The sequence below is a fragment of the Raphanus sativus genome, unplaced genomic scaffold (genome assembly GCF_000801105.2).
Source record: "Raphanus sativus cultivar WK10039 unplaced genomic scaffold, ASM80110v3 Scaffold0448, whole genome shotgun sequence".
NCBI classification, from domain to species: Eukaryota; Viridiplantae; Streptophyta; class Magnoliopsida; order Brassicales; family Brassicaceae; genus Raphanus; species Raphanus sativus.
The window spans coordinates 1-20,891 of NW_026615766.1; the positions used below are offsets into that span (position 1 = coordinate 1).

A 20,891-nucleotide genomic window follows, 5' to 3' on the forward strand; every position below is an offset into this window, starting at 1 on the left:
CCTCTCCGGCAACAGCAACACCCTCGCGCGACGGCGGTTTTCCCCTCACTCCCGGCGCTTCCTCAGCAGCTAACCGCTCCTCCGGGATGGTCAGGCCGGTCTGGCTCGTACCGGCTGCAACTTCGACTCCTCCGGACACGGCAACTGCGTCACCGGAGACTGCGGCGGCGTTCTCAAATGCATCGGCGGCGGAGTTCCTCCAACCACTCTGGCCGAGTTCACCGTCGGATCAGGCGTCTCCGGCAAGGACTTCTACGACGTGAGTCCTCGTCGACGGTTACAACGTCGAGATGGGATCAAACCGCAAGGAGGCTCCGGCGACTGCAAATACGCAGGCTGCGTCGCCGACGTCAACAGTGTTTGCCCTAACGGAGCTTCGGATCGTGGATCCGCGTACGGGAATCATCGCGGCGTGTAAGAGCGCTTGCGCGGCGTTTAATTCGCCGGAGTTCTGTTGTACGGGTGCTCACTCGACGCCGCAAACTTGTTCTCCGACGCATTACTCGGCCATGTTTAAGAACGCTTGTCCTAGCGCTTACAGTTACGCCTATGACGATGCGACAAGTACTTTCACTTGTTCCGGGGCTAACTACTTGATCACTTTCTGCCCTACCCGGTCTTGAACCGGATATTCGATTTAGATTCCGGTTGGGTTTGTCTTTTGTTTGTTATGCACGGAATGTTTTATGACTTTGTACATCTTCTTCTTATTTAAAAAAAAAAAAAAAGATTTGTCTAAGCGTATATGCAGTTGCAACTACGCTTTGTTGGTACACACATTTCCTTTGCATTGTTGATTTTTCATTTGTATCCTTTTAAGTCTTATAAAATACTTGATATCTTTTGCAAAACATATTAACATTCTAACAAATCCGTATCTGGACAATTAAATATGGATGCGTAATTAGAGATTATAGGGCTTCCATCACCGGTCCTGTTTTTCGATTTTTGAATGACCGTAAGCAAAACTTTTAAAAAGGCTGCTATCAAGAATTGAACTTATGACTTAGATGGTTACCAACAATGATATGTAAACTACTACACAAAGACAACTTCAAAATAAATGGCCGAAATTTAGTAAATAATATGAAGGGGTGGAAGCCATGCTTCCATAGCTTCCCTTCAGGGCCACCACTGGGGCTTCTTTTAGATTTAGGTCATTGGTTGTTTATGTATTGACATGAGAGAGCAATAACAACATATACTGTTAACCCAATACTAAAAGAGACAGAACTTAATTAGCAACCCACTAAGAGCCCCCTATAAACATGCTCTTAACTACTACTATACGCAACTTTATAGGCGATGGAATGGTTAGAATATGTGACCCACGGAAGATTGTTTAGTGTATTTAGGAGCTTTAGTTATTGCAGCTTGTTGACTTCAGTTGCTCCACTGTGTCTCAACAGGTCATACACACTTCGACAATTACCCACGCTTCATACGACGCGTTCTTTATTCTCTCCACGAAACCCCACATCTAGCTGCGTACGCCCTAGCAAATCTCACCCTTCCAAATATGTAAGGCCATGTGGGACGATCAATAATAAAAACACTGATTTATTAATAGCCCAACCCAAAATCAAACCCAATTAATACCTTCTTTTTAATGTTTTGTTTTTTAATAATTTAATTTCGAGAAGGAAAGAGAGATTCTTCTTCTTCGATTCCAGCGAAGAAAAAAAAAAAGCGTATTCCTCGTGAGCACTACCTTCTTCTTCTCCAGTCTCACGTTCACACAATCTTCACCCTCCTCACCTCATCAAAGCTCGAGGGAAGAGGATGACGTCAGATGGAGCTACGTCGACAACATCAGCAGCAGCTGCAGCTGCAGCGGCAGCAAGCAAGGAGGAAACCGTCGTGGAGAGAGAGGGAGAACAATCGGAGGAGAGAGAGGAGGAGAAGAGCCGTGGCAGCGAGATATACACAGGGCTAGAGCACAAGGCGATTACAATCTCCCAAAACATTGCGATAAACAATGAGGTCCTCAAGGCTCTCTGTTCTGAAGCTGGTTGGGTTGTTGAAGAAGATGGCACCACTTATCGCAAGGTCAATTCCCCTATCTTTTTTTTTTTCAGATCTGATCTTATCTCTTGTATAGATATTTGAAATCTGATGACTTTCAAATGCGGGCTTGAATCTGATTCGATCACAAATCTTAGCTTCGAGCCTTCTTTAGATTAAAAGATCATGTCTTTAAACGGATCTAATGTCCTAAAAAGTTAAAACATGTCTTAAATGCTAATTTAGCAAAAAAAATTTATTACTAATCTCAGAGTGATAATGTGTTTTTTTGTAAGAAGCAGTTCTAAAACATGTCGGAACCTCAACTTCTTGTCTAAGTTTTCTGGTGATTTAAAAATCTTTGAAACAATTGCAGTTCAGTGGCGTTCTTGAGCTATTAGCATGCTTTTTAAAGTCTTTACTTGAATCCAAAGTCTATGCATTTATCTCCTTACCGCTGATTTGGTTCTATAACTAATGCTCGTTAGGACAAAAGCCCCACAAACATGTCGGAACCTCATGACATTGGTCCTTTTTGGCAGTTTTTTGTTGTCTAAAACAGTTGTCTTAGTTTTCTGAGTAGTTCTGCTTTCTTGAACTATTAAGCATGTCTGATTGAGTCTGACTTTGTTTGTTTGTTTGTTTGTTTGTTTCATCTGAGTCAACAGGGATGCAAGCCTCTACCTGGTGAGATAGCTGGGACGTCGTATCCTTACTCATCTCAAAACCAAAGCCCTCTTTCTTCTGCCTTTCAAAGTCCCATTCCTTCTTACCAAGTCAGCCCTTCTTCCTCATCTTTCCCCAGTCCTTCTCGTTGTGAACCCAACAACAACAGCTCCACCTTCTTCCCCTCCTCCGAAACGGTGGCATTCCATCCTCTCTTCCTTCCCTCAGAATCTCAAACAGCTGCCCCGTCACTCCGCCGCTCTCATCTCCAACTTCCAAGAACCCTAAACCTTTACCCAACTGGGATACTATTGCTAAGCAGTCAATGGCCAACGCTAAACAATCAATGGCGTCTTTTAACTACCCTTTCTATGCGGTTTCTGCACCCGCTAGTCCCACTCATCATCGCCAGTTTCATGCTCCGGCTACTATACCTGAATGTGATGAGTCTGATGCGTCAACTGTTGACTCTGGTCATTGGATAAGCTTTCAGAAGTTTGCTCAACAGCAGCCTTTCTCTGGCTCTGTGGTGCCAACATCTCCTACCTTCAATCTTGTGAAACCCCCTGTGCCTCAGATGATGTCTCCAAATGCTGCTGCGTTTCAAGAGATTGGTCAAAGCTCTGAGTTTAAATTTGAGAATAGCCGAGTTAAGCCATGGGAAGGAGAGATGATACATGATGTTGGTATGGAGGATCTGGAGCTTACACTTGGAAACGGTAAGGCTCGTGGTTGACTTTGAACACTTGGAAGGGAGAAGCTATTCTTCTTCCAGGTATCTCTGGATCGTTATGGAATCTCATTTGTTATTCTCAGTTACTATCCATATATGCAGACACAAAGCCTTCTCTCCATGGAAGCATTGGAGTGTTGGTGTCCTTGTCCAATTCATGAATTTAATTTCAAAAGAGCATTATTTGTAGATAACAAATGTTAAAGATGTATGATCATTATGTTCCCTTACAAATGTTTGAAACCGTTGTGTGCTGTCTTGTCTGATGTATCATGTCTTAAGCTAATTCCTTATTAATGGGTCTCATCATTTCTTAAAAGCCTCATCGACAAACAAACAAGAACTGTGTAAACCTGTGTGTGTGTGTGACTATTAAAACCTCTGCAACATCTCGATTCAGAACCGTAACTGTACAATTCTAAATAACGTAAAGAACTAAAAGACTAAAGATCTGGTCTTCCTTTAAACCGGTCCGAGAGTGTTGAAATGGTCCCATGCTTCCTACAAGATTGAACCAGCAAAAGAAAAAAAAAGAAATTAGATTCAAACGATCCTGCAACTCTTTTTTTTTTGAATCATCACAAACATTTATTTGCTTATGAGAGAGAGAGAACCTGTAATAACTCGAAAACTTTGTCAGCCGTGTATTTCTGGTTGTCAGAAGCACCCTTCTGTTGTAACTTATCTGGATGAAGGATTAGTAACGCCCTCTGGTACGATTTTCGAACAGCGTTTCCTTCTATCAAGTCCATAAGTGGAACCGCCTTCCATCCACTCCCGGGCCAAAGAATCTGTCAAAGTAATGCTTCATTACTTGGTGCAAATAGGTAGACACAATATATTACCTCTGATAGAATACTTACATACTGCAGCGTGGACAAGAGAGACCGAATGTTTCCACTCTTTCCGCTTGACCACTTTCGGATTTTAGCATCGATGTTCTATATTCGTTAATGAGGAATAAAGTATCAGAAACAGAGTATATATCTCTTTGCAGTTGCACTAGTAAGTATTACCTGGATTTCTTCAGCATCATTTTTCTCATCTTGTGTTATATCCTCCACCTGCGCAGTACATTACAAGTTCCACGCCCATCTATAAACACAAACATATAGAGGTTATATGGTACATAATGTTTGTCTTTACCAGGAGATTAACATGGATGGGCTCGTCTATATCTTCTGAGGTAGTATTTGCTGATAGATGGAAAAACCAGTGAGCTCATATGTCATTTCGTTCTGTAGTGTGACAAAGAAGGTTTCAAATCCAAGAACTTACTTGTGCTGGATTCCTGCCTCAACTCTTGCTCAGTAGCACCACTAGGCTTATTACTGTTTACACTCACTCGATCTGGAACCTTTTTCTGAGTTGCCTGTGAAGGTTTCTGGTCACGATCCTGCAAGAAGATTTATTTACAGGTAACAAGGAATCACAACCAAGAAACAGTAGCAATAACTTAGTTTTCAGATTTAAGTACCATAGCTGGGATTTCTGGAATCGGTTTCTTTTGTTGATCAGAAATGTTTACAGTTTCTTTGGTATTAGCTCCCTCTTTCTTGATACCAGTGACGGGAGCTCTCCATCTAGAGCTTTGTCCAAGAGATTCCCCACCTTGACTAAAAATCTTAACAAAGTCCATCACTTTTCCTTTGACTCCATCTTTGCCAACTTCTGGTGCTGCGGCTGTACTTGCGAAGCTGGCTTTATCAGGCATCGGGCTACTTCTGGTGTCTTGTGCTTCCCTTTTGATTCTTGAATCTCCAGCAGAGCTTCGCATGTTCTTAGATTTTATTTTTTCTTTTCTCACTTCTCTCTCTCACACCATATCCTCACCTGCAATGACAAAGACCAAAACAAAGTTCATAAAAGAAAAGCTAAACCAACCAAACACATGTATATGTGTTTCAAAAACTAACCTTGCCTCTCATCCTTATCATCTAAACATGAATGTAGAGGTTTCACACTAGCCTCATGCGCTTTCAAGACATCCCCAGAGAAGGCATGTTTCAACGTTGAAGCAATTTCTGTTTTCTCCTCCACTTTCTGAACACCAGGACGCTTTTGCGAGGTCTTCTTTTCCTCTGTCAAACCAGATAACCCACTAACTCCTGCTTTATCTTTACCAGCCTTCTCAAAAGTAGTAGACTGCAAATCACTCGGTGCTGTCTGCTCAGCTTTAGCCATAGAGCTCAATCTAGAACTGCCCCAAATGACAACGGGAACTCCATTATTAGTCCACTTGTAGATGGAGAAGTGAAACTGCCTGCCTTTCCCAGTAACAACGACTTTTGGACCTGATTTGGCAGCAGAGCCTGCCATATCGGAAGTTCTTGACAAAGGCGAGCTCGAGGCAGTTTCATTGCTCTTGCTCGAACTCCGTGTAGCTGAACCAAACGTGGGAATCTCTGTCGCTTTGACTTGTCTTGCAGGAGGTTCGGCTTCGTGAGGGATAGGCTGAGCCGGGCTAAGGATCCGGGAACCCGGAAGTGGTGATGATGATGAAGATCCATTCGCTCCAAAAATATCGTCGAAGAAATCGTCAGCGGTGAAACGACGGCGGATGGATGTGTCTTCCCCGAAAACAGGCTTCTCGTCACTTCCATCCCAAAGGTCATCTCGCGGGACCAGCGCTCTGTTGTCGACCATGAAGTCAAGCCGCCTGAGAGCTGTATCACTGAAGCTATGTCGACCGAGTTCGTTAACTTTGGACCGTCTCTTAGGCGGACCACCGAAGACATCCCTGAAATCGATGTCCACGTCATCACCGCTGGGATTACGCAGCAGAGGTGGTGAGGTCGAGGGTAGTAGAACGGTTTCTGAGCTTGGAAATGTCTGCATAGCACAAAAGGAAACTTGACAGAGCAAAAAACAGAGAACTGCTCTGAGAGGAATACAATACAGAGGAAAGACAAGGCTGAAACAAATCCTTCAGAAAAAAACAAGACAGGGTAAGTGTGGGGTTTCACTTGATTTGAAACCACAAACAAAAGGGATGTTTGCGTTATTACAGAGAAGAGTCTAAACGTCTTCTTTTGTTGTGGATAAAACACAGATAAGTCCAAAACCTTACACTCTCTTTGTCTTCTTCCTCTCTCTCTCTCTCTCTCTCTCTCTCTTTTTGATACCTTGCGTAACAAGCATTCATATCTCTATCGTTCAGAACCATCTGGGAAGCTATCAAGGGCGTCTTGTTTGCCATTAACATAAAACTCCACCACGGCTTGCATTCGGTCGAGTTTATCCGGATGGTAGTTCAGATGAACAATCACCGGCTTCAATTTCTTCAGTTCACGATTCTTTCTCACAGTCTTGAAAAGGACCTTACTGTTCATGAACTCGTACATATCCATCACTCTCTTTGAAGCGTGTAAGCCAGTGTACCCGGGATGCGAAGGGTAAAAGAGTTGCTCATTAAAAACCGCTTGGTCCCATGCATCTTCCTTGGAGAGCGTGTCTGCCACGCGATCGAGTAGCTCGATTGAAGGAAGAGTTGGTCTAAGGTAGAAGAAGCCGGAGTTGAAAACCCATATCCTCATCGTGTGAGCATACCTAGCCCATCCCATGGATGGTTCATCAAACCCGTTGTCGAACCCATAAGCTGTGCTATTGTCATGGCCATCGCTCATGGACTCTACGTCAGAGTCTCTGTAGAGATGACCAAAAGGGTTCTGAAGAAAGACAATGTCCACATCCGAGAGAAGAACACTATAACCAAGCTGCAAGAACTCCCTCAAGACGCGGAACTTCAGCCCTGAGACAGCGTGACTGCCTCCGCTTTTCCCAACCAGGTCCACCGCTTTATCTGGATCTCTAGTGTAATACGCAACTTGGTTGGATTGACAGAACTTTTCTATGGAATCATCCAACGCGACAACCAGGTAGTTCTGTATACCCACTCTCTTTACACTAGCGATCTGCAACTCCAACATTGGTTTCACATTTGAATTTGCAAGAACCACAATGATCTCTTTATTAACAGCTACTTTCTCTAATAGCTTTGCTAGTCTTGGGTTAACAGACTCGTCAGGGATCACGGTTGGGTTAGTTCTGAGACTCTTGACGGTTCCAAAAGCTCCAGCCTTGATCTCAGTTCCCAAAACTAAGACTTGTTTCCTTGCATTCTCTCTATCTTGTTCAGCTAACCGTACCTTTTCCGTAAGCTCTCTGACCTGCTTCCTCAACTGGGCGTTCTTTGCAGAGATCAATGCAAAATCTGATTTGAGCATTTTGACCCGTTCAGACGACTCACATGAAGCCTGTCCAACCTGAAAAAGATTTTTTTTAAAAGAGAGAAGGTGAATCTCACTCACTAGTTAAACTCGAATGCAGAGGACTTGACATCAAAACAAGTACAAGATAATGGACCTAAAGATAACGACTGAACAAAAAAATGCAATTTGTAACCAATGAAGATGATGAATTCTTAAAACAAACGAACTTAGAAAGAGACTCAAATCTTCATATCCATCAACTATCAAATATAGTTCTAGATTCAGCTTTTTATGTATTTATCATTTTGTTGCTAAATCAATAATTGGTTCAAGTCTCACATAAATCTCTAAGGCCAGCCCTGATAACACATTCCCTAAGAGAAACCAACTCAATGAATGTAACTTGTTCAGTACATTCACATCGTGAAACGAGAGCTTTCTAAGACAATGACCTGTGAACGTATACATGAGATGTAAGTAAGTACCTTAGAAGAGGTCGTTGATTGCGAAAGGCGTTGCTCGTTTACTGTAAAAGATGATCCCGAGTTGAAGAAGCCATCTGGGAACAAGACGGTGCAGATGCAGCCGATGAGGATTCCGACGAGGATGGCGATCGCTATTCTACATCCGCGGACTTGATGGAGTCTGTCTCCTCTACGACCCGCCATATTTATTTGAGTTTCTCTGAGAAGAGAAGACGCAGCAAGTAGTCCAAGTTGATATTCTTTCCTCTGTGTGTTCAAATCCTTGTGTGTTTTCTTTATTTTTAAAAACTATAAAAGATTGATTTTGTTTCCTTAACTACAGTACTTATTTAATAGCTTAAGATTTAGTATCAAATAATTAATTCAACAATCTATCTTGATCAAATGTCATATTAACATACAGAACGAAAGAGAAATAAATAAGCAAAAATAAAAATAAAAGCTAAGTTCCAAGCCGGCCATATGACGCATATAATACATATTGTTGTATTAACAAAATTGATTCCAACAAGCATGCTCAACTGTCTCTTAACCTGGTTATATTAAACTCTTTAAACTATTGTTGTAGCTAACTCAACATATATATATTCCATGTTCTAACTATAAAGTTACGGCCAATTAACTACAACAGTCCAGGTCACCTTCTATGCAGATGATCACAAAGATGATGTAACCATAAGCTAACCCTAAGGAAGACTCAAAAGAATCACCAGTATCCCTTCCCTAAGCAGTTGAGACATCTTTGTACCCTGCAATAAATACCAAAAGAAACAAACCAGATTTTCAGTTCTGTCACAATCTGATACCATCCGTCTTTTCTTTTTGTTGAACAGAAACCAAAATTAGATATGTTCTTCATCAGACATTTTGATACCTGTGACCATCGCAAGTAGGGCAAAGACATGGATTGATACAAACGGGATCATACAATGGCGACCATTCAATCGTTGCGTTCCCTTTGCACACTTTGCATATGTAAAACCCTTTCCCACGACACGCTACACAAGCCGACCCCCTCTTCTTCCGTTTCTCTTCTGTAGCGAGTCGAAAAGCACCAATGGCTGCCGCGGAAACCACGTTTATGGTCACAAACCCACCAAGAACTACGAGCACACTGTTCCTCAAGAATCGAATCGGTTCTAGTGGCGGCATCTTATATAGTCTCTTTGCGGAATTACGTCGAACACCTTGAGTGCGCTCTCCGTATAAAACTTTTCTATAACCAACCACCTCTGTTTCACTTAATGTATCGATCAGGAAGAAGAACCTTGATAGTTATTTTCCCGCCAAATATGTGAGTAAACACAGACTCCTGCAGAGTGTTGTGTCCGTTGTGTGTGTTTTGGGAGGAAGAAAGAAAGATAATGTGTGAGAAGATTATTGATGAGGCTTATAGTTTTGTGCTTTGACTATTTTACCCTTTCAATAAAAGGGAGAACCGATACAAACCGAGATAGCATCCCGGATTCGAAAGTACCAAACCGAACCGGGATAACATCTTCCTAGTCCTTTTGAAGCTGCAAGATAACAAAGCCAAAACAGGAGCATGGCCATGACTTTGAGACTGTTAAGAATCAGTGTCACATTCTTCAGTTGGGGAGCTTAAAGACTTACTGTCTTGAGGTCTTGTTAAGATCTTTGGATCTTGAAACTATAATCTATATTGAAAACTGTCATCTTCAATCTCATCCTGAACTTGATTGCCTTGCGACAAGAAAAAATTACTCAACGATTCAATTCTACAAGAGTTTGACTAAACAAGATGTGTCCGGAGAAAGAAAAAAAGCTACCGGTATAAACATTATTTTCTCGCCGGAGTGTTACAAAATACAAAAAAAAAAACTTCAAGCGTTAACCGGTAACCAAAAAAAAAGTGGCAAAACGTTAGAAAAAAAAAAGTCATCAACTTTCGTTGTCTAAAGCTTTGTTATTACCAAACAAACTCTCTCTTCTATTACCAAACCCACCACCTGAAGAATCAAGCCCTGACCCACCACGATACTTCATCTCCTGCCCGGTTGCTCTATAGTTTGTAGCATCAACCGTCGCTCTCGAGGTCGGTTCATTAGAAGCAACTGACCTATAAGTACCTGCTGCTGCTCCAGGACGGTAACGTGATGGAGAAACATATCTTCTTCTAATATCCATCAGATCATCGTTGTTTCTCCTAGACGATGGCTCAGAGAAAGCACGTTCTGTTGTTGCAGAAGAAGAAGAGGATGCGAAAGAAGAATCGTCAGGTCCCCAAGCCGTGAGAGACTCTTTCTTCTTAGCGAAGAAATGCCACGCGCCGAATAAAAACAGTAGAAAGAAGAAGACGGGACTGCTCCAAAGCATCGTGCTGACTTCTCCTTTGGAACTCCGAAGCTTTGACTTGTACGTAGCCACGTATCCCTCGCCTAAACTCATCACAAGAAGCTTCTCCCGGTCGCTTGCTATCAAAGGAGCAACCTTATTTACAAACTTGGTTGTAGATCGATGTCTCAAGAACGTCGACCTGAGATCTTCTAACGCAGCGGGGAAGAGAAGCCGTGGTCCCGTGGTTCTAACGTAGTGTTGTGTCGATACGTTGTATACGAACACTTTCTCTTCGCTGACTAGCACGAGGTAGCCTTTGATGGCTTGCAACGCAACGGGCTCTTCTTGTAGTATCTGAGTAATCTTCTTCTTTGACCTCACTCTGCATTTGAAGTTCGCGACGTCGCCGAGGAGCAACACGTGGATGACTTCGCCTTCCGATGTGAATCCGTAAGCCTTTGACCGCTCCGACGCGTCGAAAACGTAAGTTCTCGCTAGAGAGCTGTTCAGACCTTCGCAGTCTGATTCTCTGATCTTCATGGTTCTCAAGTCTAGCGAACCAGCGCCAGTCTCGGTGAGAAACAACAGCCTCTGCTTCGAGAAGACGAGTGGTCTGCTCGCGGGGGTTACCGAGCCGTGAACCGTTCTGTTCTCGGTGAAAACAGTGAGCTTTCCGGTGAGATCGGTCGCTAATATGTACCTAACACGACCCACGTGATGCACTTCTAATAGCGTTACTTCCAAACCATCCTCAGTGCCATCGAATCTACCAACACTCTCCATCGAAGCTGAACTCGAATCAGAGCCCTCTCTGAGTCTATGCAACAAGACGGCCCCACTTTGATGCCCCGTCACCACGAAGCTCTCGTTCTTATACACAGAAGACACGTAAGAAACCATCGCGGTGACCGGCGAATCACACCCGGTTGAAAACTCGACCAAAACGTCGCCGTTTCTCAAGAACACGTAGAGGCTCCCACTCGAGTCCCCGACGGCGAAGTACTTGCTTAAACCCTCGTGGTCTCTAAAGGGCAGCACGTTGATACACGTGATCGCGTCGGAGTTTAGCTTCACGGCGGAGGTGAACTCGAATCTCTCGGACCAGAAAGGACTGTGATTCGTCACCGAAAACGCCTTCTTACCGCTGCTCTCTTTAACACTGATCTCGTGTTTCTTGGTTTCGGACAGCTTAGCGTTTAGTCTAGATACTGCTTCCGTGAGATTCCTAACGAGCTCCTCGAGTCTATGCAACCTAGAATCTGAGTTCTCGTAGGGCACTACCGGATCGGACTCGGAGGCGGTTACGATCGGCGAAAGGAAAAGAACACTAAACGAGACGAAGAAGAGAAAGGACTTGCCTTTTTGAAAACCCGCCATTAAAGAGTGCAACCAAGGCTAGCAGATGGGTTCTTCTTTCTTTCTTTTGCTTCTTGAGATCAGGAAGTAACCGCCATTTTTTGCAGCAGATCTGTTGGAGTTTGGAGATCTGAAAGGGAAGAAGATTTATCCTGTCGGAATCTATCTGAAGATTTTTTTTTTCTTTTGGAAGTCAAACAACGTTGTGGTAAGAAGAAGATTAAAAATTAAACTTGTCTGATTTGAGATCTTTTGTGTCCGAAACACTCTGGTCTTCTTTGGTCTGCGCTGAGTTTAAGGGAGGATAAGAAGAACAAAAAAGGTTAATTATCTTCAAATTTTAAAGTATTTTGTATTTTTGGTCAAATTTTTTATTTATATTTAAAAAAATAAATATAAAATATAATTTTGTCTATGGAACTCACATGAATAATTAATAATGATATAATTAGTTGGACGATTAATTTCTATCCACTTTAAATAAAAGTTCACTGGAAATTTATTGAATATATACAACAAAATCTATTATAATTTTAATATGCATCAATAAAACATTTCTATAAAGACTTATACAATTTTGTTCTTAGTTTGATGATTGTTGGATAACTTCAATCTATGTAGAATAAAATTTTACTGGAAAAATTATTTGAATATAAAAAACCAAAACCTAAGATAGTAATTCCAAACTCACACTATACTCTCTATAGTTAGCAACAACCTATGTACTTTGGGAAATGAGACTTGAATCTGATCAGAAAAATGCCAAACCGCACGGTCCTACTGCTTGGCCACACAAACACAAATTGACAATGATCCGGCGATACATATTCACTGCACGTGCAGTTTCTTGCCACAGTTCTCTTTTTTTTTTTTTTTTTTTTTGCCATCTAAAAGTATTATTAATACTAAAAGGCTAAAGCTCAAACATACTACAAGCCCAGAAAAGGGAGCCACATATACACATCCAAACAAACTAAAGCTACAGGCCCACATATTGGCCTAACAAGTACCCGAACCCACCAAAGGCCCAATCGATTGATCCTTTCGGCTTAGACACTTCATGCAGAAACGCGTAACGAAACACGCATTAACTCTGATAACGCCAAGGACACGTGTTGAGATTTCACCAAACGAGAGAACACGCGTCACTATCCACTGCGTCGTCACCGCCAAGGAATCACCACCGGAGTAAGCAACGACACGCTTCACCGGAATATCGAAACTCGCCGGAACACTCTTTCCGGCCCTTTCAACCTATCACCACGTCACACACCGTGACCCACTCACCGAGACATCGCCGGAGACGACGAAACGAACACCCGTTCCGCCGGAACACGCCGGAGCCGAAAAACCCACACCCATCTTCGTCGTCGATATTCTGATCCCCATAGAGATTCATCGGACCAGTTTCAATATCTCATCCGGATCTATCAAATCAGCGCTGACGACCGAAGATCACATCACCCTCGAAACATCTGCTTCACCATCGAAGCCGCTTTACTTCGCCAAAAGACCGCCGTCGACTGCGAGGACCAGACAACGCGGAAAACATAAGGCCGACCGTTCACCTGAGAAGAACATGCACCACGCCGGAGTCAAAAAGCCAACCACCCACTTTAATAGAGTGCGACGCCGGAAGCCGGAATAAAGAGAAGCTTATACAAACTAGGCTAAAGAAAAACGAAAAGGGAAGAGAGGAAACGCCGGACCGACAGTGGCTAAGAGAGCCTCACTGTCGGCTGGAAACGGAAAGCAGATCTTGTCGGTCGCTAGAGAGAAGCTGGGGCGTCTGAAGAGAGAGATTGAGTTATCTTTTTATTTTGTTTTAGTTCGGTATATCAAAAAATTGTTACATTGCCCAAAAAAAAAAGTCAAAAAATTGTTATAATATACAAATCTGTAATATTTAGTTGAGAAAAATATAAGAATTGCTTTCACAAGTATACGTTCAATAAGAGGAAGAGTGTATTTACTTTTGGATTTGCATTAAACTTGTTTTTATCCAATTTAAGAGCATCAATATAGACTCAGTGTGGCTGCTATTTAGGACATGATTTAATGCAGATCGCTTATGGAGAGTCTCTTATCAAATATAAGAGACGTCTCTTATATCCGCTTAGAATTTTTTCTTAAGAAATATGCATTAATCATGGTTTTACGCTTGAAGTGAAGCTAGCTTTCTTAAAAGACATCTTTAGAATATCGTACAAAGTTGTTCATTGCCTTCAGCTCTTCTCCTCCTCTACTGTATATGTTCTTGATTGCTCCTGTGACTGTGAGGCAGTGAATTTTGCTGGAGCTTTTCTTGGTTGATCGACTTTCTTGAATAATTTGCAAATGTTATGAAGAAAAACTTGATTTGATGTCACCAAAACAACTAGGATGATAATCTTATTTCACTAATATTCCATTTTTGCATCTATTCTTTTATCAATTACTAGTTACAGTCTATATCTTCCTCTGATTCCCTTTGTTCTATGGTTTCAATTTCAAAGGAGACATGCTCCTTTACTTTAACCAAAACATTGATTACGTATTTCTGGTCGATAATTAAATCGTCATAATCATAAAGTACATGCAATAGTCCACTTCTAGATGAATTGATGAACAAATAATAATTTAGGATATATAACAACTAGATTAAAGGGCGTTTAATTAATGGAAGAGATTCGATAAAATAGGTCTCCTGCCTTACCACTCCGATTGTATACATTTAGATATTATTCCTCAACTAGGAGTATTTTTCTTCCACGTATATATATGAAGCACACGACCATAATGTATATCCATAAACACACATATATATATTCGTATGCGAATTAATATATCAACTGTCAACGTCCATACATAGACACAGAAGCGTAAATTCATGTATATGTCATATCAGTATATAAGATATATAGTTTGGATGGATCCTCTTGAAATCGTGTTCTCACGATTGCTATGAGCAAGGAGCACCTTAGTTATATATAAAAGCCGGCCAACAGAAAACGATCAAGAACATAATCAAGAATAGTTTTTTTGTAGTTAATCCTCATGATCCTCCAAAATCTCCCCATCTCTCTCCCGTAACAAGAACTCGGAGAAAGAGGAGAACCCTAATCCTCTCTTTCTCTCGTATCATTCAGGAAAAGAAAGAAAAAAATTAAACTAATAGATGAAGATGAGGAAGCTTTGTCCGAATTTAGACAATGAAGACGGGTTAGAGACGGTTTTAGAGGTTCCTGTGCCGGAAGAAATGTTTACGAAGATGGGAAGCAGCGCGACGGGGCGATGGAGGAATATGCACGCTCTTATGAAGGCTCATGCCGTCGTGACAGCAGTCGCCGCTGACATGAAACCACGGGCGTCTTCGTCGTCGATGAGTAATGTTAATATGCATTTGCAGTCCAAAACAGATAATGAGTTTGTGGCGTTGTTGAAGATCGTGGGAAGTCCTCTTATTCCGTTTCATGTCCCTCTTGAATTTTGTCTCTCACGACCCATCAATGTCACTTCCATCGTACGTCTATATAATCATGTTATCTATTTTGTGTTTTTATTTTATTTTATTTGTGTGCTGAATTTTCACCTGGTTTAATTTTGGGTTTTGATAGTTGTTTTAGGTTTGAATTTCCAGGTTGACAAAGAAAAGGTTTGAATTTCCACCTGGTTTGTATATATGCTCTACTAGTAGAACTCAATTGAGAAAATTGGACTATAAGACTATTACATAATTCATGAGATTACCCTATAATAGACTACATGATTTCCCAAGAAGAAAATTTATAGAGATAAAAAAACATTTATAGAGATAAACATGTGTATGGCATATCGCTAATATCTCTTTTCTTGCTATAAAATATAATATATTTGATCATAAATATATATTAAAATATACTTTTGGCTAAGTATTAAAAAAAACACTAGTACAGTATGTGGAATTTGATATATGTGTAATTATGGTGTATTTGAAGGAGGCGTCAACGGCTAAGTACATAGTGCAGCAATACGTGGCTGCGTGTGGAGGTCCTGCCGCTTTGAACGCGGTGAAGAGCATGTATGCGGTGGGGCAGGTGAGGATGCAAGGCTCCGGGATGGTTGCTGGAGAGGATGAAGGGATAACAGCCACGCCTGTGCGGCTGGGGAAAGGCAATTTCGAAGTCGGAGGTTTTGTTTTATGGCAGAAGAATCCAAACCTTTGGTTCTTGGAGCTAGTGGTTTCCGGTTTCAAGATTAACGCCGGTAGTGACGGCAAAGTGGCTTGGAACCAATCATCCACCCAGCCTTCCCAAGCTCACCGTGGCCCTCCTCGTCCTCTCCGCCGCTTTTTTCAGGTACCCATATATCTCAACTTTAACCACTTAATGTTGTAGTCTACTGGTTTTGTATTAATGTTGTTGTTATGTTTGAACATGGTTAATGCATATACGTGAATTATAAACAACTCTACTGGTTTTGTATTAATATTTGTGGTCTTTAGACGGGTTTTTAGCAATAAAACTTATAAAAAGAGAGCATAAACAGAATGGATGATTCTTTGGACTGTAAAAAACTAACTGTAAACTTTGTGTTGCATATGCGTTGGCAGTAACCATCAAATTATTGTTGTAATTTTTTTTAAAGAGTTTGTTATAACTTATATCGGTTGTAGACTTGTAGTTGTAAGTTTGTGAAATTAGATATTTTAAAATACGATGTGGATGCAGGGACTTGACCCTAGGTGTACTGCTAGTCTCTTTTTAGACGCGGTTTGTATCGGCGAACAGACCGTTAACGGCGAAGACTGTTTCGTCTTAAAGGTAGAGACACCAGCAGATATACTCAAGGCGCAGTGTTCGGCCAACACGGAGGTGATCCACCACACGGTGTGGGGTTACTTCAGCCAAAGGACGGGACTTCTGGTAAAGTTTGGTGACACAAAGCTCGTGAGAGTCAGATCCGCTAGGGGCAAAAACGACGGCGTTTTCTGGGAGACAAGCATGGAATCGATCATTGATGATTACATGTACGTTGACTCGGTCAACATAGCTCACGGTGGTCGAACGTTGACCACGCTTTATCGATACGGGGGAGCGGTTAATCATCGGAGAAGAATTGAGGAGAAGTGGAAGATTGAGGAAGTGGATTTTAATATTAGTGGGCTGTGTTTGGAGAGCTTCTTGCCACCGTCTGATGTGAGCAATGATCATTAGCAACGGTCGAGATCGTCAACCTCTTCTTCTGTGTTAGATGGGTTCGTTTTTTGAAAATCAGGAAAGAGCAAAGGTACACACACTTGAGATTTGGTAAACGTGCGAGTGGTTGGATATCGTACTTGCAAAAGTACTTCTTAATCGTCATGAGTTTTTTTGTTATTGTTTAGTCGGAAGAATATATGAAGTTCATTGAACGGAGTCAACGGACAATAGGAGACGTTTACACCAAACACTAACTAAATTGAGAAACATTCAGATAAATTCTAAGCAATAAAAAGAGAATTTTTTTCAAACCAGATGGTCTAATTTTATTAATTTTTTTGACCAAAGGCTAGGTCTAATTTTGTTTCATTTTAAAAAATCATCTTATTTTAGTTTAAATCGTTTAAACTAAATCAATGAAAAGTATTTTAAATAAAAAATTATCCATAATTTGATTTCCAAAAAAAAATTAGCCTGCTTAAGAAAAATAACAAAAATAAATCACCTATCCAAATTTAAACAAAAATTATATATAAAATTCAAAAATATAATAAAATCGTATATAAATAATAATTCTCATTACATCAAAAATATTCCAACTAAAAATAATATTTCAACAAATATATCTCTAGTAAATTATATTAAAATATAACATTATATACATTAGAAACAAAAAGAAAACAGTTTGGAGCACATATCATATGTGAACCATGAACCAAATTACAAGATCCGTTAAGTAATTTACGATATGGGCCGGGTTATTTACTCTTGAGCCCAATGAAACCAAGCGAAACCCTAAATCGCGAGAAACAGAAGCCATATCCACTAATATAAATTTCGATGTTTCGAATCTTAATAAACATAACCGATCTAACATTTTCGTCCTCCGCAGTTCTATAGTCGCCTCATCGCTCTGTTGGTGTATGTTTTTAATCGTTTCTTTGTTTGCGTCCTTGAACATCTCGTAGATTATTGTCATGTTTTTTTTTAAGTTCGATTTCGATTGATCTGAATGCATCTGTTTACCCACTTTTCTACCGAATGCGAGTAAAATCACAAAGAATGGTAGATTAGTTAAGAACGGGTGCAGAGATAGAAACGGTTATCTTACCAACCCATTGCATGTTCTTTTGCTTTGGCGTCAAATGAATCGACCGAAACTTCTCATTCTTATTGGGTGTAGTGTTATATTGGCAGATGAAGAATTGATTAATATTATGCTTAAAACACACAGAAGAATAGTGTTGATAAACAATCTCCGCTTATTATCTGATGCCAATGTCTCTTTTTAAATCCAGTTCGGTTTTTAAATTTTATTTATTGTTTATAATTGGATGAAACAATGATGTGATATCAGCAGACGGGCGGTCTGAATTGATGCCATGTAGACTGTCTGCCATCTCTACAGCTTTAGTAGCTTGTCTGAGTTTCTTTATACATATTGTGAGTTTTTTTACGATGATGAATTTGCGTATAATATGTCTGGGCATATGAGATTATTCAATCTTTGATATGATTTGAGTTTGTTTTCATACTATGGTTGAATCATTTTGCTTGTCTGGGGCTCAATGAAATGGTGCTCTTCTTTGTTGTCAATTATTAGATCATCTGCATTGGAAATTTTCTTATCAAATATTTAATAAAATTCTCAGATTTGAGAGATAATTAAATAAATTCTTAGATTCGAGTAGAAAATCTCCACTGCAGATGACCATACGTTCTTGCAATACCTTTCCTTAGAAGAAGAGGATCGTGCAGAAATGGATGGGTTTGATTGATCCCAAATTGTGGTAAAATTATTGATCGAGAAAACCACATATTGGTAACGTATCCGTCCACATATGTGTTGAAATTGCTCTATTGTAAACGCAGTTGTGTCATTGTAAGAGCTTATCATCGATTTTTCTCCTATGATAAAATGTAAATGTACATATCTTTATCCTATTACTCCGAACGTCCTCTTCAGATCAAGAGTTCAAATCTATATTCAAAGAATACTGGTGGAGTCTGCAAAAACAATATCGAATCGAATTAACTTATTGGTTTTACTTTCGTTTGATAATAATCCAATCATAATAGTATTCAGTAGAATCGAAATACAATGTTAAAAACATCGGGACATCCATAAACATACAACTCAGAAAATAGAAGCTTGTGACAGACTATTTTTTTTTTGATCGAACTACTTGTTGCATTAATAATAAAAGAGTTCTACTCCCCCATGGGAAGTTCAGTAGCAGACAGGAGAGCCAATTTTGCCACATGATCGGCCTCCCTATTTTCTAAACGAGGGATAAAATAAAAAGACAGAGTCTTAAACAAACGGGAAAGATGATAGATGTCAGACATAATTCCGTGCAGTGCTGGTCTTGAATCTTTGGCTTTCAACAATAAGATGAGAACCTGTGAGTCAGACAGTACCGTAAGGGATTGAATGTTAGACGATGCAGCCATCATGACTGCAGAACGAACCGCAAGGGCTTCAGCTATCAAAGCTGATGAAATAAACCGACGAGAGTAACTGATGATCGGGGGGGATGGGATGTAGGCTCCAGTAAACACGCCTCCAATACCACAAGTCTTCGTCTCTTGTTTCCATGCTGCATCGACATGGCAAATAGTACCAGATAGTTGCAGGGGCGTAGCGCTTCGGGTACTCTGGTTTGGAGTCTGTTGCTTGGTCGTAACTCCTTCCGTTTGTGCATCTTGCCATTCTTTGGCATCCTTGATTGCTTTGTGGAGGACTTCCTCGCCAGTGATTGACCTGTTATCAAAGAATAAATTGTTACGAGCTTTCCACAGCTGCCAAAGAATCCAAGGCCACAACGGAACATAAAGACCCACTGGGGGCAGAGTAATACTCTTATTAACAAGAGAGATGAGCGTGTCTATAGATGTAAGAGATTCTTCTGGTCTCTCCAGTAAGGGCGCGAGGTCCCATACTGTCTTTGCAAGAGGACATAGGAGGAAGGTATGTAAGTCGTCTTCCTCTCCTCCACATTTCTTACACCTAAAAGCAGGGCAGCCACGCCTTTCCAGGTTTCTACTCACAGGGATCGCTTTGTTGGCCACTTTCCACAAGAAATCTTTAAGCTTGGGACTTGTTTTGATGCTCCATATATGTTTCATCCAGTCAAGAGTTGGAGGCATAATAGGTCCCAAAGACTTGAGAGAACAAGAACACAAAGTTTACTGCAATTTTCTTTTCATATCCATTCACTAAGACAAGTGTTTCTTAAATACACACATTCACGAAAATAACTGCCAACAAACACAACATGAGACTTCCCACTAATGTAGGAGAAACACTATGCCACATCCCTATCCTATCCTATCACATCACTATGAGGTGAGTCCTGGTCCTCCTTTTTAGCCAGTCGGTAGCCAGACTTCGTGGAATACACTCCCGTCTTCTCCGGTAACCACTGTAGTGAATCGTTAACTTGAGTTGAGCTAGTAATTATCTGTAAGATGGCGTCCTCATACTGAAGAAGATGACAACGGATTTTACTCGTGTCCCATGCATTAGTAAGAGGGCAGAGGAGGTCGCAGACTTTTAAGCTCGCTGCTTCCTCAGTGTATGGTCCGATAGGAGTCTCCGGAGTAGCGCAGGAGAGCCATGGTTCCTTCCAGATTGAGATCTGTTCGCCATCCCCTACTATCCAACCTAAGCCTTTGCGTAACACCTCCCTGCCTTCCAGAATGCTTCTCCAGCCATGTGACATAGCGCTAGGTGGTTGACAGTCCATGAAAGTCGAGTTCCTGGCGTATTTGCCAAGTAGAACTGTGACAGACTATAATCAAACAGAAATAGCCAACAAAAAAAATCCTTGAGAATAATGCTGCGGTTAAGAATCAAATCAAGTATCGAAACAAAGAGCTCCGGTTCAGGTAACACTATTGGTTCGGTTCGGTTAAAATATCCGTATCTACAAGAAATATCACCGAACCGAACATTTTTGGTTTTAGATATTTTTTT

The 20,891-nt window shown here is 41.0% G+C and overlaps 7 protein-coding genes, 1 non-coding gene and 1 pseudogene across 8 annotated transcripts; 4 read left to right on the top strand and 5 right to left on the bottom strand.

The window, feature by feature from the left end:
* Window positions 1-4: 4 nt before the first annotated feature.
* LOC108816171 (pathogenesis-related protein 5-like) lies at window positions 5-797 on the top strand (annotated as a pseudogene).
* An 848-nt stretch (window positions 798-1,645) lies between these two features.
* Window positions 1,646-3,722, top strand: LOC108818351 (protein BRASSINAZOLE-RESISTANT 1). Its single transcript, XM_018591309.2, is given in 6 exon segments — window positions 1,646-1,842; window positions 1,844-1,932; window positions 1,934-1,973; window positions 1,975-2,049; window positions 2,673-2,853; window positions 2,856-3,722. Coding segments are annotated over 6 exon segments (996 nt in total). The 5' UTR covers window positions 1,646-1,782; the 3' UTR covers window positions 3,407-3,722.
* A 45-nt stretch (window positions 3,723-3,767) lies between these two features.
* LOC108818350 (J domain-containing protein required for chloroplast accumulation response 1-like) lies at window positions 3,768-6,253 on the bottom strand. Its single transcript, XM_018591308.2, is given in 8 exon segments — window positions 3,768-3,904; window positions 4,018-4,194; window positions 4,267-4,344; window positions 4,420-4,467; window positions 4,550-4,599; window positions 4,682-4,799; window positions 4,881-5,236; window positions 5,320-6,253. Coding segments are annotated over 8 exon segments (1,788 nt in total). The 5' UTR covers window positions 6,242-6,253; the 3' UTR covers window positions 3,768-3,865.
* A 57-nt stretch (window positions 6,254-6,310) lies between these two features.
* On the bottom strand, window positions 6,311-8,840 carry LOC130502209 (arabinosyltransferase RRA2). Its single transcript, XM_056996957.1, has 3 exons — window positions 8,741-8,840; window positions 8,100-8,298; window positions 6,311-7,668 (listed from the first exon to the last, which is right to left on the bottom strand). The coding sequence occupies exons 2-3, from the start codon at window positions 8,280-8,282 to the stop codon at window positions 6,553-6,555; spliced, it is 1,299 nt and encodes a 432-aa protein (XP_056852937.1). The 5' UTR covers window positions 8,283-8,298; window positions 8,741-8,840; the 3' UTR covers window positions 6,311-6,552.
* On the bottom strand, window positions 8,711-9,495 carry LOC130502210 (protein BUNDLE SHEATH DEFECTIVE 2, chloroplastic-like). The gene is made up of 2 exons (XM_056996958.1): window positions 8,974-9,495; window positions 8,711-8,848 (listed from the first exon to the last, which is right to left on the bottom strand). The coding sequence occupies exons 1-2, from the start codon at window positions 9,249-9,251 to the stop codon at window positions 8,806-8,808; spliced, it is 321 nt and encodes a 106-aa protein (XP_056852938.1). The 5' UTR covers window positions 9,252-9,495; the 3' UTR covers window positions 8,711-8,805.
* A 325-nt stretch (window positions 9,496-9,820) lies between these two features.
* Window positions 9,821-12,060, bottom strand: LOC130502208 (uncharacterized membrane protein At1g75140-like). Its single transcript, XM_056996956.1, has one exon. The coding sequence runs from the start codon at window positions 11,772-11,774 to the stop codon at window positions 10,002-10,004; it is 1,773 nt and encodes a 590-aa protein (XP_056852936.1). The 5' UTR covers window positions 11,775-12,060; the 3' UTR covers window positions 9,821-10,001.
* Window positions 12,061-14,636: 2,576 nt separating this feature from the next.
* On the top strand, window positions 14,637-17,063 carry LOC108816670 (uncharacterized). The gene is made up of 3 exons (XM_056996953.1): window positions 14,637-15,255; window positions 15,710-16,069; window positions 16,442-17,063. The coding sequence occupies exons 1-3, from the start codon at window positions 14,911-14,913 to the stop codon at window positions 16,925-16,927; spliced, it is 1,191 nt and encodes a 396-aa protein (XP_056852933.1). The 5' UTR covers window positions 14,637-14,910; the 3' UTR covers window positions 16,928-17,063.
* Window positions 17,064-18,101: 1,038 nt separating this feature from the next.
* Window positions 18,102-18,192, top strand: LOC130502212 (small nucleolar RNA R16). Its single transcript, XR_008940176.1, has one exon. It is a non-coding gene; the product is annotated as a small nucleolar RNA R16 (small nucleolar RNA).
* Window positions 18,193-18,501: 309 nt separating this feature from the next.
* Window positions 18,502-20,737, bottom strand: LOC130502211 (uncharacterized). The gene has a single exon (XM_056996959.1). The coding sequence runs from the start codon at window positions 20,060-20,062 to the stop codon at window positions 19,124-19,126; it is 939 nt and encodes a 312-aa protein (XP_056852939.1). The 5' UTR covers window positions 20,063-20,737; the 3' UTR covers window positions 18,502-19,123.
* Between the last annotated feature and the right edge of the window lie 154 nt (window positions 20,738-20,891).

Coding starts and splice junctions, on each gene's coding strand:
- LOC130502209 (XM_056996957.1), bottom strand. CDS start 8,282: ATGGCGGGTCGTAGAGGAGACAGACTCCATCAAGTCCGCGGATGTAGA. Junction 7,669..8,099: donor AATCAACGACCTCTTCTAAG/GTACTTACTTAC, acceptor AATCTTTTTCAG/GTTGGACAGGCTTCATGTGA.
- LOC130502210 (XM_056996958.1), bottom strand. CDS start 9,251: ATGCCGCCACTAGAACCGATTCGATTCTTGAGGAACAGTGTGCTCGTA. Junction 8,849..8,973: donor CCTACTTGCGATGGTCACAG/GTATCAAAATGT, acceptor TATTTATTGCAG/GGTACAAAGATGTCTCAACT.
- LOC130502208 (XM_056996956.1), bottom strand. CDS start 11,774: ATGGCGGGTTTTCAAAAAGGCAAGTCCTTTCTCTTCTTCGTCTCGTTT.
- LOC108816670 (XM_056996953.1), top strand. CDS start 14,911: ATGAAGATGAGGAAGCTTTGTCCGAATTTAGACAATGAAGACGGGTTA. Junction 15,256..15,709: donor CCATCAATGTCACTTCCATC/GTACGTCTATAT, acceptor GTGTATTTGAAG/GAGGCGTCAACGGCTAAGTA. Junction 16,070..16,441: donor CTCTCCGCCGCTTTTTTCAG/GTACCCATATAT, acceptor ATGTGGATGCAG/GGACTTGACCCTAGGTGTAC.
- LOC130502211 (XM_056996959.1), bottom strand. CDS start 20,062: ATGCCTCCAACTCTTGACTGGATGAAACATATATGGAGCATCAAAACA.